Raw genomic sequence first — 13936 nt, forward strand, 5'->3', positions numbered from 1 at the left:
ACAGAAGCTAGAGATTATCTATACTCGGATTAAGAAATGTCACCAAGCAAACCGCTCGCGATATGACCCATGCGGACCATGCCTAACCAAGCCCATCCCACACAAGACGACACACGCAGTATAACTCATTAGTGTTCGACATTCAAAACGAAACATCGGATACATAGCCACGAAATACCGTTAAAAGGAAAGAATCTAAGAACTACATTGAGTAACATATATCAACGCAGTACGTCAAAAATTGGTTGTCGACCGACTATATCAGGCGTAAACATAAGTATGTACAGAAACAAGGAATTTCTCAGTTAGCAAAGAATCATTTGGGTAAACCCTCGAACAGCTGCGAAATAAACTTCCCAAAATCGCCGTCGACCAAATCATGCAACCCCGCCACGTCCGTAAACTCTTCAAAAGAATCGACCGGCAAATACTCTTGCTGAAACATAGACACCATCCTTTCCGAAGTGTCCTGCAGCACTGGGTCGTTGTTGCGGATGTAATTCTGCAGCGTTTCGGACCAAGTCGCGTCCGTGCCTGCCACTCCTTTGAAAAGAACGGCGTAGATCAAATCTATCAGCGACCAAAACAGCAGCACGTATTTGTAAACGACGTAAGTCTTCACTTCTACGTCGGCAAGCTTCGAGATTGTCGTGCGCGATAGGTGACGCGCATGCGCCAAAACTAACAGCCTTTTCAGGATATTCTTTCTGTTCAACAACCATCTCTCTCGGTCACACACAAACACAGACAACACGGCCACGTACAACGGACCGTCCGCTACGTAGCTGCTTTCGACCCATTTTTCTGCGGGCGCTTCTAAAAAGGCGGTGATGGCGCGCTCTTCGCGTTGGGAGCTGCGTGTGGTGTTGATCACGTATTGAGCCATGTGAACGACGTACGGGATCAGGTGTACATTAGACTGCGGGCCGCCGCCGCCCGTTTCTTCGCTGAATGATTTTTCTTGGGCGAAACGGAGGAGAAGCAGCTTGAAGTCATGGGCCGTGCTCATGACGTTCGGTTCTTTGTAGCCTGTGGCCTCCTGCAAAGACGAGAAGGATTACCACGGTGGTCAAAATTATCGGCATTGTTACGCTAGTAGAGGTAGAAATCTTCTGCTCCATCACAAGCAGAAGTAGCGATACTGAAATGATACGTAATTTGCCATTCAAGGTTAATCTATCAATGAGAATTATAGTTTCGCTACTGTTTACGAATGCGGAGGGCTGCAATCTTCGATTGGTCCCATCGCACCATACTAAACACTTATGATGCTACGCACGCTAGTGGAAATGGCATATCCGTGAATTTGTGATCAACCAACAGCATTGTCACAAAGTACAATGATATCGGCGTGGTCAAAAAACACCAAATACTCTTCAATGTAGCGTAGAAATGGAATTATAATACAAAATAGCTTAGGGATAAGTTTGAACCACACTCATGAGCACTTCAGTAGGGTTGTAATGACTCGAGTCATGACTCGACTCGAGTCCCGATTTTCTGATGACTCGAGTCATTTTCTCGAAATACGGAAAGGACTCGACTCGACTTGGACTCGAGTCATTGCGCCTGACTCGAACCAAGTCATATGACTCGAGACTCAGACGGCCAAGACCGACATTTCAATGTAATTTCGAACAGAAGTAAAGTAACCACACTGTTGGGATTTCGTCTATTGGTACTGGCACTTGAAAATGCGACCAGAAACTGCTAAAAGTGAGGAAAATTAGCATATTATAAATGCGAAGTATTCGATATCACTAAACAGAGTTATGAAAAGTGGGCTTAACAATACTTAAACTGAAAACTGAGAAGTCCACACAATGACTTGGACTCGAGTCATAATACCATGACTCGGACACGACCCTCTGCTCGATGACTTGGACTCGGACTTGACTCGGTGGTGAAGTGAAAATGACTCGAGTCAAGACTATAAAATTGAGATTGACTTGTGACTCGGAGCCATGTGACTTGGTTACAACCCTGCTCATGAGCAATGCTCCTTCTAAGCTGCGCACACGCCCAAATGTGCAGTGCCGACACGGTCTCCGCGTACATAGAATCCAAGTTTTTAGTCGCTACGCACTGCTGTCCAACAATCTGCGCCGTGAGTTGGTGAGTGTGTGCAGACTCGTAAAAAATTATAGGGAACATTGCTCATGAGTGAAGCTGGCACAAGAACCGTGTTAAATAGCCCACGTATTTCAGTCACTGCATAATTTTCATTTCCTACTCTGCTTGAAGTAGCTCGGACATGTCTTGGAAATTCTTATTAATACTTGAGCTGGCGTAGAAATTTCCGGAGTAATTCACGACGTAACTCATACTTGAGAGCTGGAGGGTCGCTCAACACTCAAGCGTGCAGCGCAATGATAAAAAACAGTTGAGCATGCAACTTTGCCGGTCCAAACTTCAAGTCAGATCGTTTGAGGTCAATTGTTTTGCCGTGGCGCGCAACACAATGGTCTCAGACTCTCAGTACTTGAATCCGAATCGTGTATTAATTCTAACTACTAGAGTTAAGTAGTGAGATATTATTTCGAGCACTGTTATTACGTGCTACTCGCCACTGTACGGTAATTCATCAACAAGGATTATATCTTCCAGATTGTTTTCCACTGTGGAAGCCTCGATCGGTCATATTCCAGCATACGAGACATGCATGGAAATGACATATACAAAAGGTCGTAATCAACTTACAGCATTGTCACAAATATCAATGAAATATGCGTTCCTGAAAAATTATCAAATTTTATTTTTAATATGATGACACTAGACTCAGTATCGAATCACTCAGGCACTCAGATTTTACCCAGCGCCACTCCTAACCAAACAAATCATCACAACCGAAACCGCCATACCTGAATGTAAGTGTTGTGCCTCGCGAGGCAAGTCGCAAACACAGACTCCGGCACGTGCGGTCCCCAAATCGGCAGCAACCCGTTACACTTTGTGTTCGCGTTCTGCAACATAGCCGACTCCCATTCTTCCCTGCCTCTCGCCGCCCTCACGGCCGACGTGTGACAGTCGAAATGCACCACGTTGAAATGTGACACCGTCGCGTACCCATGCTGCTTCCTCGCCTTGCTCTCGTACTCGTCGAGCACGGAGCGTCGCGTGTACGTGTACACTCCGAGCGCCTTTTTCGGCTCAAACTTATACCCCTCGCGGCATATAATGCAAGTCAACCCTGCTTCCTCCACCAAGTCGCCAATCTCTTCCAAAAGAGCAGTCTCGGTGACAACCTGACCCTTGGCGTTAGTTTTCATGCCCAACGCGCCAAGTTCTTTCTGCCGTTTGGCCATCGCAAGCCGTTTTTTCTCAGCCCTAGTCTCTTTTCTCACAGCTTTTACCCTTCCCTTCATCGAAGGGTGGTCACACAAAGCTTCAAGCACATTTTCAGCCAAAGAACCGATGCTAGCTTCAGTAGACACTTGCTCAAGTCTATGAAGATCGGGGATAGCCGTCTCTCCGATAATCGCTTGTGTATCAGGGTGGCTGGCGCTCAGTCCTGCCAGTAATCGTAGACAGTATGGCAGGGCGGGCTGGGCTAAGAACGCTTTCCAATCGTCAGACTCGAATTTTTTGTGCTGCGGAATATGCCGGCTAACGTACAGCAAAGCGTCGTTGACAACGTTATTATCGATGATAAGTCGTTTTAGCTTGGCACCATTTTCATCGTTTTCAATACCGGTGCATATCTCGCAGAAACAGTCCAGGTATACGGCGTCTTCATCAGTGCGACGTTCGTCAAACTTCTCAAAGTCCAGCGCGCCACGGAAGTGGTCTATCAACATCTGCATTAATTCCGGATCGCCGAAAGATAAAAACGGCGCAATCTTCATAATACCGCGCAGCACTTTCGAATGTCTGCGCACGAGTGCGCTGTGAATCTGTTGCAGTAACAAGGTCAGTTTTTCCTTATCGCCTTTAAAAGCTTGTGCAGCGCAGTCTCCAGTCTCTTGCAAGACCCTGTCCATGATAGCTAGCAGTCGTTCGACTAAAGGTACACCATCCTCACCACTTTGCAGCCCTAGATTCAAAGTACCAAGCAGGATATTGAGTGTGTTTAAACCCGGCCGTAAAAAGTATTTCCGATTACTTTTCAAGTGCACGGCATACGTCATCAGTTTCAGTACTGCGTCCACCAGCTGCCTGCCGTGGGCCAGGTTTTTCACAGTCTCCAATCTTTCCAACATAGACTCAATACCGCCGCATTCGCTCAAGACACCCGACATTTTGAAAACCTCTTCTTCATCGCGATTGTCTACCTCCGGGTCTAACTTATCGATAATATCTTCCGTCGCTTCTCCTAGCAAGCCGCGCATCCTGTACACCACACGCATGGCCTCATCTTCGCCATGTGCCGGGAGCCAAACTTTATCATGCACGTCCCTCACCGCCAAGTCTAAACTTATGATCTTGTTATTAACAAGTAGCTCCATTCCGCTGTCATCTTCAAGTAGCGCGATTAAGTCACAGTCGCGACAGATTTTGTTTTTTACGTCGCGCATAAGAGGTCCCAGCCCTGGCTCGTTGCTAGAATACGGATTTCCGACCATCCTGCCTTGCAAAAAGTCTTCCTGCAAAGGGTCCTTCTCGAGGGACATGAAGAATTCGTTAGTATTAGTCTCTTCGGGTACGATAATGTTAGCGAGCCGTTCGAATATAAATTGTGGCGTTCTGAAGTCCGACAGTTCGTATTTATCAATTGTTTCAATGCAGACAGACATAAAAGCTTTGGTTTCCGCTTCATCACCGCTTGTGAGATCTTCCAAAAGCTCTAACAGCATTTCCTGAGTATCGTCAACGATAGTGGTCCTCTGTATCACGAGTTTACGCAGGCTCAGATAACTGTTCAACACGGTGCCTACGAGGCTGCTCTTGTACCTCTGTTTGACACTGCGCACGCGCACCAGCCCTGTGACCAACTCTGTAAGTTCTTTCAACGCGTACCCTTGCTGTAGATCCAAAGATAAGCTGGATTCCTCAAGTTTCAACAGCGCTGTAATCTCCCGATCGATTAAGTCACCGATATGACGCAGAGCCCCGCGCCTAGCCAGTCTGACTTTCCAATGCGGTTCGCGTATCAGCGTTTGGTACGTTTGAAAGAATTCAGCGGCGCAATCACCCGCTTGACTTAATTCGTCCAAGTATCCGGTTAGCGTGTCGATGACGTGCCCCTTTCTGGCGTTGTTCTCGGCCTGAATTTCGACCACAGAGCACGCCGCAATACGTACCGCGCGTGACGACTTGCAAAACAGCATACGACGCAACCATCCGTTACTCATAAAAGAATCGACGGCACGGGACAGATTGACATTGCCCGCCTTCTTATCGATGACAAACTTACGCCACTTTCCGACGTACTTTTCAACAAGATAATTCTCTCTCATTTGCGTCTTAGTAGCCTGAGCGGGATCGACGGCAGGGTGAACCACGCCGCACTTGATTTTATTCTCTCTCCAAACGTAAAAATCATGATCATCAGCCCCGGCAAGCCATTGCTCAGCATCCACCGTCACATCACCCGATGTCCGGGCCACATCGATCAGTTTCGACGCGGTTTTGGGCGCAGACGCCGCCGACTTGCTTTGCAGCATCTGCAAGCAGGGCAGCATCACGTTTTCGGTGACGGCCGGCGAGTTCATTTTAATCGACAGCTGAAACAGCCGCACCACGATTCTCAAACGCGACTGCCAGCAACTGTCTCTCAAACTCAATATCGACATCAGCAGGTTCATTTCGGAAGATATCGCGGCGGGGAACAGGTCTTGGTTGTAATGCAGCAAACCGGAGGTTATTCTCGACAGGATAATGTTGTTGAGTTCATCAGACGCTTGCGGATCGTTTTTAACCAGCTGCCCAATCAGTTGCTGCACTTGATTTCTAGTGCTGGCGTCTCCTCTTCTTAAACCCACGCTTACAAGCTCGGTGATTAACCCGTTGCTCACGAGTCTCTTACGGGCCGTCTCGTCAGTCGCGAGAGCTCTCAACAGTATAACGCACTGTTTCGCGGTGGCGGACGCGCATCCGTAACATCTTTTCTTGCTCCCGGTAGAACCGTCATCAGCGGACGCGATTTCCACTTTCTCTTCGCCACCTGCGACGGAAACTTTTTGCCTTTGATCGTACTCGACTATTTCTCGTCGCGACGCGAGTACCGTCTTCATGATTTTAGACAGCTCTTCGAACGAACGTTTCGCGTCCGCGCAGTATTTCTGCGCCAACTGACGAATGTGCGTGTTCACGTTTGATCCTTGAGGTATCGGGATCGTGTTGGGGCCGGGCGGAGCATTACCAGCCTGTCCCAGAGCGCCGCTCAATATCGGTATGCGGGATCCTAACAGTGCGTTGCCTGTTACACGTCCGTCGCTAAGTCTTGAACCGCTTGTTGGCCCGCATATCTTCTCAATCTGCAACAGCAAGTGTTCTAAATCAGGCTTGTACGCTAGCATTTGGTAATAAATCGAGTCTGCCTTTTCCAACAGCACAGACACCGCGGCCACAGTCTTTTTACGGTCGTCCTCATTTTCAATAGCGTCGACAGCGCAGCAAGGTCTCGCCAATAAGCTCACATCGAATTTCGCGTACTTTGAAAACCCGCACACGTTGCAAAGGTACGGGTCTTTCTCGTCGTAGTTGATGCTGCGGCACTTGTGACACTGGAACACGTTTTCTCCGCAGTTTCCGCATATTCCGGGGTTGGCTTGGACCGACGCGCTACACCTCGGACACTGCAGAGTCTCGGTGGTGCCCGACACGTTTTCGTAGAACTCGTTAAATTCCAGCATCAGATTTGTAGCGACCACGGGCAGCGGTAAATCGAATCTGATTTCGTTTTGTCCCTGCGTCAGCGCGACTTGTTTGGCTTTATGCCACAATTCCGGTTTGTTTTTCAATTCCACGATAGCCGGCACCGTTTTGTTGTTATACAACAGCGTCGCGGTTCGAATCATTTTCGTCTGCTTAACGTCTGTGATTTTCACGGTGACTTTCTGCAGGCTGTAGCTACCCACCAGCTTAATAATCTGCTGCGTGGTCGTGTACTTTATCTCGTTCTTGACGCTGGTTAACTTGATGTTCTGGTACGGGACTTCGGGCTGGTTGCATATCAAGCACGGGTTACTCTCGAGGAAGTAACCGTCAAAGTCCACGTAATTGGCCAGCTGCATGTAGAGCATCGAGTTGGGATGATTGACCAGAAGTACGTTCTGCCTTTTCAACAAATCCAACGTGTTATCGATAAACGAATCGAATTCGGCGACGTTCTTGTTTTTGATAGACAGATATCCGATGAGATCCACAAATTGGACCGATTTGCGCCCGTACTTTGAGACAGACGGCCACAACGTCCACATGCACGTAATTAATTTCGAACGTAGCTCGTCGTTTGTGTTACGAAATAGCTGCAAAACGAACTCGTGCGCGTCCCAACGAACGGACGTGTTGTTGATTTCGAGCAAGAACCGCATCAGAAACGCTCTTAAATCTGTCTCGGTGACGCCTTCCAGGAATTTGACTGATAATTTGATAGCCAAGTCTGGATCACCGTCATCTTTGAATTTTGCTTTCTTTGTTGACGCAGCCTGGTCTGGATTTGAATCTTTCTTCTTGTCTTTACCCTTTTTCTTGTCGCTAACCGCACACATCATCAATTGCAAAACCGAAGCGGCGATGTCCTCTTTTATATAAATACTCATTTGCAGAAGTAAGTCCAAGTAGGAACAGTCCGACGCTATAAAAGCCTTCTGCCAATTTGTCGTGCGTTTCACCGCTACCGCCAGACTCGCGTTCAAATACTTTACGATCGATATCAGCTTGTCGTACGGTAAATTCACGGTGCCGAATTTACTCACGACGCACGCCTCCTGCCAAGTATCCGTCACGGATTCCATGTACCTTGTCAGCGCGTGCACGTCTCTGGTCTCACGGTACTTCTCCTTGCTCTCGCAAAAATACAGCAGCGCTTTCCTCACGCGTTTTTTCAGGACCGGAATTTCAGTCGACAACATATAGTCGGACAAGATCCATCCCAGATTGCCTTCTTTAGGCGGGTTGGCCATGAACAAACACTTCAAACTGTCGGGGACTGGCATCTTCTCGCTGTCATAGAACTTGTTGAACCGGTACGGTACGTGCAGCAGTCTCTCCGTCATCATGACTACGTAGTTCTCAAATACGTCAGACGGATGGCTTTTTACGTACTGCGGCAGCACCAAGGGCGTAAAATCCGGGACTATTTTAGACTGCGGTTTCTTCAATACTTTCACAGATTCGGGCTGTTCTACAGCGGCGGTACCGCCTCCGATATCCCAGCACTCCAGCATTCGATCTAACAGCGCGACGCAGCTTGCGATAACGTTTTGTTCCACCATTATCCTTGCAGTGATACTGGCGACCGTGTCTGATCTATCTACCGAGCTTTCCGCAGACGCTTCCTTCTCGTAGTCCGACATCAACAGCACGAGACATCTCACGACAGTGGTGGCCACTTCCTTGTAAACAGACCGGCTGCAGATATCCCCAAATTCCTCCTTCTCCTGCGCTCCATTGAAAACCGCGGCCAGCTGCATAACTACGTTTTCGAGTAGATTTCTCTGCGTTTCCTTGGCCGGATCAAGCAGTCTGGTCAGAGCGACCAACACTTGAAAGTATGGAATTGACTGCTGCCCGGTGGACAGCTCCAACACTCTGGGAAACTGGTTCAGCAAATTCAAAACGATTTCACAACGCATTTTTTCAATAGCGTTCGCGTCAAAAACAGGTTGTCTAGAGGGACATCTGGCCGGTACCGGCGGGGCGCCGCTATCTTGAGATTCATTTTTGCTAGATTCCGATCGACTCGAGACGTTTTCGCTTGTATTCTCTGAAACCTGCGCTTGAGCGGATTCCTGATTTTGAGCGGCCTGTTGAGAGACAGGCCTGACCGAGTTCATCAGCTGTTCGATACGTCTCGCCCTAGGCGCGGCGTTACCGCCGATCTGTGCGCTTTGCGACACCTGCGTATTAGACGCGCCCCCTCCCGACTGCTGCAAGCTGAGAGCGATCGCGTACTCGACCATCGCCTCGTCGTCGCCTTCAAACTCCGCGAATTCGTCCTCCTGCCCGTCGATGATCATGTCCTCCAAGCTTGAGTCTTCCTGCATGAAAAAACTCGGATTCTCCTGCGACTGCATGATCTCCTGCAGTCTACGCATCTCAGACTGCATCTGCGGAGGATGAGCTTGACCGGCCGAGGCTTCGTTGCCGTTTCCACTCGCACCTTGCCGCATGCTAGATTCTATGTTCCGCTCTAGCGCTTGCATGGCGCGTAGCTGTTCATCGCGGTTCAGTGATGGCACAAGGTCATGACCTCCGACTTCAACAACAACTTCCTCTTCATTGTGACCATCTTCATCATCATCGTCATCATCGTCATCAAATTCATCACCATCTGAGTCACCAGATTCATCATCTTCCTTCAGAAGTCCGTACTCTCGTAATTCTTCCAAAAGCGAGTCATCGTGGCTCGCCACGTTCTCAATATTCTGACTCGAAGACATCACAATATTGCTAGCCGAATTCGCCGACGTAGCCACGGTTTGATTATTGGCAGACGGTGGCGAATTCGACCTCGTGCTGGGCGCTGAATCTGTTTTACTATTACTTCTCGCGGTACGCCCTGCAGTCTGCCTGTTCACATGCTCGGAAGCGCACAACAATCGTAACAACGCCGCCTTTGCCGACGACGACACGTCCGTCCGATCGTTAGTCAGCAAACTGTAGTAGATATAAGCAGCTCCGGACGTGGTCCCAGATACAGTCATCGCGGTAGAGTGCAGCACTTCGACCAGCGCCCGCACCGTGTACCTCAGGTCTTGGATGCCAGGCAAGCAAGGCGGCGTCACCATTGGTTTCGCGGGTTTCCTCTCCATCATGTCTAAAAGTATCGTCCACAAATCTCCGATATAGACGCGGCCTTCTAGCCCGGATCGTTCTGCGGGCGGCCACTCCAAGCACACATTCGCGCTTAACAAACTGCCGGGCCTCCGCACCACTACTCTGCACAAATCCAGCAACAGAGACTGAAATTCGTCAGGATGCATGTCACTGTATTTTGCCTCTTTTCCCGATTTCCGATACGCGTTCAAAGTCTTCGCCACGTAACTCAAAATCGTGTCATCTTTGAAGGTGTGATAATCCGTTACGTCGGGCAGGACGTTTGTCACTAATTTTTTAAGCTGTCGCGATACGTTGCCTTGGTAATTCAGGACCAGCAGTTTGCCGCATAGTTCTAATATCCTGGACTTGATTTCGTCGCCGATGACCGTTTTTGATTCGTGAGCAAATGTGCTATTCAACGAATGCAAGCACGCGCTGATAATACGATCAGTCGCTGTGGTCAGCGTCAAAAAGTAACCAGACTGCTTGTTAATCCGATTGCTTCCGTCCGGTTCTTCATTCGAATTCTTCACAGACGTTTTAGATTTCTCACAGGCTTCAACAACTTGCTTAGCTTCGTCCTCGCTCCAACCAAACTTTTCTTTGGTCTTTCCGTAAACCCGTATGCTGTCCACAATGGTATAGTTTTGAGGGTGGGCCGACGTGCCGCACGTGACCACCAACTTATGTCGATATCGAAGTGACTCTTCGCGAGTCAGCGGAAAATCAAACCAACGCGGGTTTTTCAACCTCGGCCCCAGGCTCATGTACCTGTCTCCGATGTACACGTGTGTGGGCGCAAAGTCGGCGCCGTGATTGCCTACTTGGACGCGAACGCCGGTCACCACCACGTTTTTATTTTTTATCGTTATCTCAACCGGGAACGACTTTTTCGACACGAGATACGTGTTCTGATTCGCGAGCCTGTTTTTGATCTGTTCCGGATTGTAGACTTGCAGCAAAGCGTCTCCACCAAACGCCAGGTCATTTTGACCCACGGGTTGACAGTCTTCGAAGAAATCCACAGGAAAAGCTTGTTCCGCTCGTTGCTCTTTTGGTTTCGGATCTGACGCGGAAGTGTCGTCGACAGGCACTCGCGTGTAATGTCCTGCAGGTTGCCGGCAGAACACAGACCTCGGTTGTAAACTCGGTTGCAGCCAGAATCCCGTAGTTTCCTGCGACGCGTTGTAAATCTTCAAAGCGCCGTCTTCGCTGAGCACGACTACATATGATCTCCCGGAGTCGCCCAATTGATCGTGTCGCACAACGGCCGCGTCTTGAAAGCGCGACTTACCCGGTGACTTCATTTCCTGCAAAGACACGGCGTCCGGCTGGACCATAATCGCTACCGGAGTGCCGGAAATATGCCCGGCAGCAGTAACCAGGCCGGGATGATCGTAGATTTCAGACCATTTACACAGAGCAGCGCTGGCACTGTTTGGAGATTTAGCCACCGATGATTTGAAGTCGATCACGAATAACTTGACGATCTCATAGTCTTCCGACGCGAAATCAAGCGTGGCCGCGAAATTCCTGCCGTTTCCGTAACTGAAAAACAGCATCTGCAGATTGTGCGAGTAATACACAGACACGCCGCCTCCTCCTAGTTCATCGTTCTTTTCCTGCAACGTGTCGCTGTTAACTAGCAGTATGCTGGTCAAGTAAAACGGGCCGTACTGAGCCGAGCACCCTTCCAGGAGTGTTTCGATGTAAAGGTACCCCGAAGATGACATGATGATTAAATACGTGACATCGTCGACGACGGCAAAGGTGGCATCGCGAATTTTTCCTGTCGGAATCAGTAAATTGGACGATGGGGTTGAAACGCCATCCGCTAAATCATATATAGTCACACATTTGGCGGAAACCAGGGCGATTTCGGTCGCCGATCCCGGCAGCCAGACCGCCTTTATGATATAATTCCCGGCCGCTTCTTGAAGCTGTACCGTGAAATTCTTATCGGCCGCTCCGTTGTCGTTAAAAGTGACGACGCGACAGTCTTTCAAGCCGCAGACCGCCAAGACGCCTTCGTTACACGGGTTGTTGGACAAGGTCACGATGCCGAAAGGCATTTGCGTCGTAGACAGTCTTGTCAAAGTCAAGTTTCTTCTGATCGAATCGGCCGGTTTTAACAAGTCCGCGAGTTGCAAGACGGTTAGCTTCGATTTTTCGTGACTCACGGCCAAACAGTGCGGTCTGCCGGAGCCCGAGGATAAACATGTCATCGTGACTCGCGATATTACTTTTGTGTTCAGCAACTGCCTTATCGTCTGGCCCTGCTCGCCAGTGAAATTGGCTTTCACGTTTTCGAAGAGGCCTTCCTGCGATCCGAGCGAGTGAACCAACAGATCGTCGACCATCTTCACCGTTTTTTCTTCGGCGCGTAGCTTTTCCACGATTCTCATCGCGAACGCGGTTCTGTTGGGCATCATCGAATGATACTCTTTCCCGCCCAGACTCTTCTCCAGGCCCGCCACCACGTCGAGTACCAGCTGTAAAATTCTGTTATTCTGTTCCCGAAAAAACAGCGACAATTCCGATTTACAGCCTTCTACAGACTTGCATAATCTCGTGCGTTTCAAAAGCCGTTTTGTAACCGACGATTTTGCTGCGTTTAACAAAGCACCGGCTTTACTATTCCGCATTGCGTTTGAAGACACGCCCGTTGATAATGACGTAGCGGAAAAACTACCCTTAGATTTAACAGGACGATTGCGTTTCGTGAGAGCTTTGCAAGCCTTGCTACCTTTCGCGCCGCAATCGCAAAAAAACGACCCGTGCTTGGCGTACGAGATGTCGTGGTTCTTGTGGCATACTTTCGCGCACACCGTACACACGCCTATGCCTTCCGTCATCATACAAGTGTGGCAATGATACCAGTGTTGATTCATGAATTCTTTGTGCGTCACGGTGTACGTGCACAGCTTGTCGCAGAGGTTTTCGTCTTCCGTAAAGGTCTCGATTTCAGCGGGATTGGAAACTTCCTGGGAGTCTGTATCGGTTTGGTCGTCTTGAATGATATCGTCGTCATCCTCATCGTAGGAACAGTCTAACTGCTCTTCCGGTTTCACGCCGTGAAGTACAAGCAGCACGTCGGTGATGTAGAATAAAATCCACTCGGAAGCGTCGATGACACACATGTCCTTCAGCGAAGGTGAACTTACGTTATCGATTTTCGCGATTTCGTCCTTGCACGTTACCAAGCCTTCGAGCGCCGCTTTGAAAATTTCCAGATGCCCGTATCCGTCGTCGGTCTCGGCTAGCGGAATCAACAGCGTGACAAAATTGACGAAGGAGTCGTTTTTGATGCATCGCGCGATATCGGGGATGGACATTTCGAGTAGTTTCAAACAGAACGCCTTACCGACCGGCGAATCTTGGTGAGACAGGAGACGGATAAACTTGGCCGGAGAGATTCCGGACTTCGGGAATCCTAAAGGAAAAAAAACACATCAGGGATGATTCGTGTTCTCAAATCCAATCGAATATTCTTGGATGAAGGACTCAAGTCGATTAGTGACAGACGATTTTGTGGAGGACTGAAAAGAAGCGCTCCTTTACACTATGAGGCAAATTTATCAACGTTAAATATAGTTTCAATTCTGTTCTCCACTAATGGAAACCCTGAGAACTCGATTGGTGGTATCGCAGCATACAATACATGCCGTAAAAAGCCACGCACGTTCGTACAAATGACATTTCTATCAAGCAGTGATCAACCCACACCACAATAATGTCACAAAGTGCAATCAAATAGGTATGGTTGAAAAAATTGCAAATTAACTTCAATGTGATATAGATATGGCATTATATTTTGTAGTAGTATACCTAAACCAGGGGTGGCCAACCTTTTCGGCCAAAGGGCCACCTGAGATTAACAAACCATTGCGCGGGCCACTTGAATGCTCATGCCGTTTTTTCAGTCTTCCGTTTGGAGCAAACCGGATAAGGTAACGGCGAAAACAAGACTTACAATAATGCGCATCCATGGCCTAGCCGCGCGGACGCGCGA

General features: G+C 48.9%; 1 protein-coding gene across 2 annotated transcripts in view; it reads right to left on the reverse strand.

Moving 5' to 3' along the window:
- Positions 1 to 13936, reverse strand: part of LOC145447642 (E3 ubiquitin-protein ligase UBR4-like) — a 133660-nt gene that overhangs the window by 111239 nt on the left and 8485 nt on the right. The window contains exons 2-3 of one of the 2 annotated variants that reach the window (XM_080325887.1): positions 2862 to 13357; positions 122 to 1039 (exon numbers count right to left, since the gene is read on the reverse strand). In XM_080325887.1, the coding sequence (XP_080182013.1) occupies positions 317 to 1039; positions 2862 to 13357 (11219 nt within the window). In that variant the 3' untranslated portion in view covers positions 122 to 316. Of the gene's footprint in view, positions 1 to 121; positions 1040 to 2861; positions 13358 to 13936 lie in introns of those variants that run through there. The other variant, XR_013917673.1, reaches the window with a different exon arrangement.

This window comes from Botryllus schlosseri, chromosome 10 (genome assembly GCF_051294905.1).
Source record: "Botryllus schlosseri isolate E-star chromosome 10, Bs_hap1, whole genome shotgun sequence".
Taxonomy (NCBI): domain Eukaryota; kingdom Metazoa; phylum Chordata; class Ascidiacea; order Stolidobranchia; family Styelidae; genus Botryllus; species Botryllus schlosseri.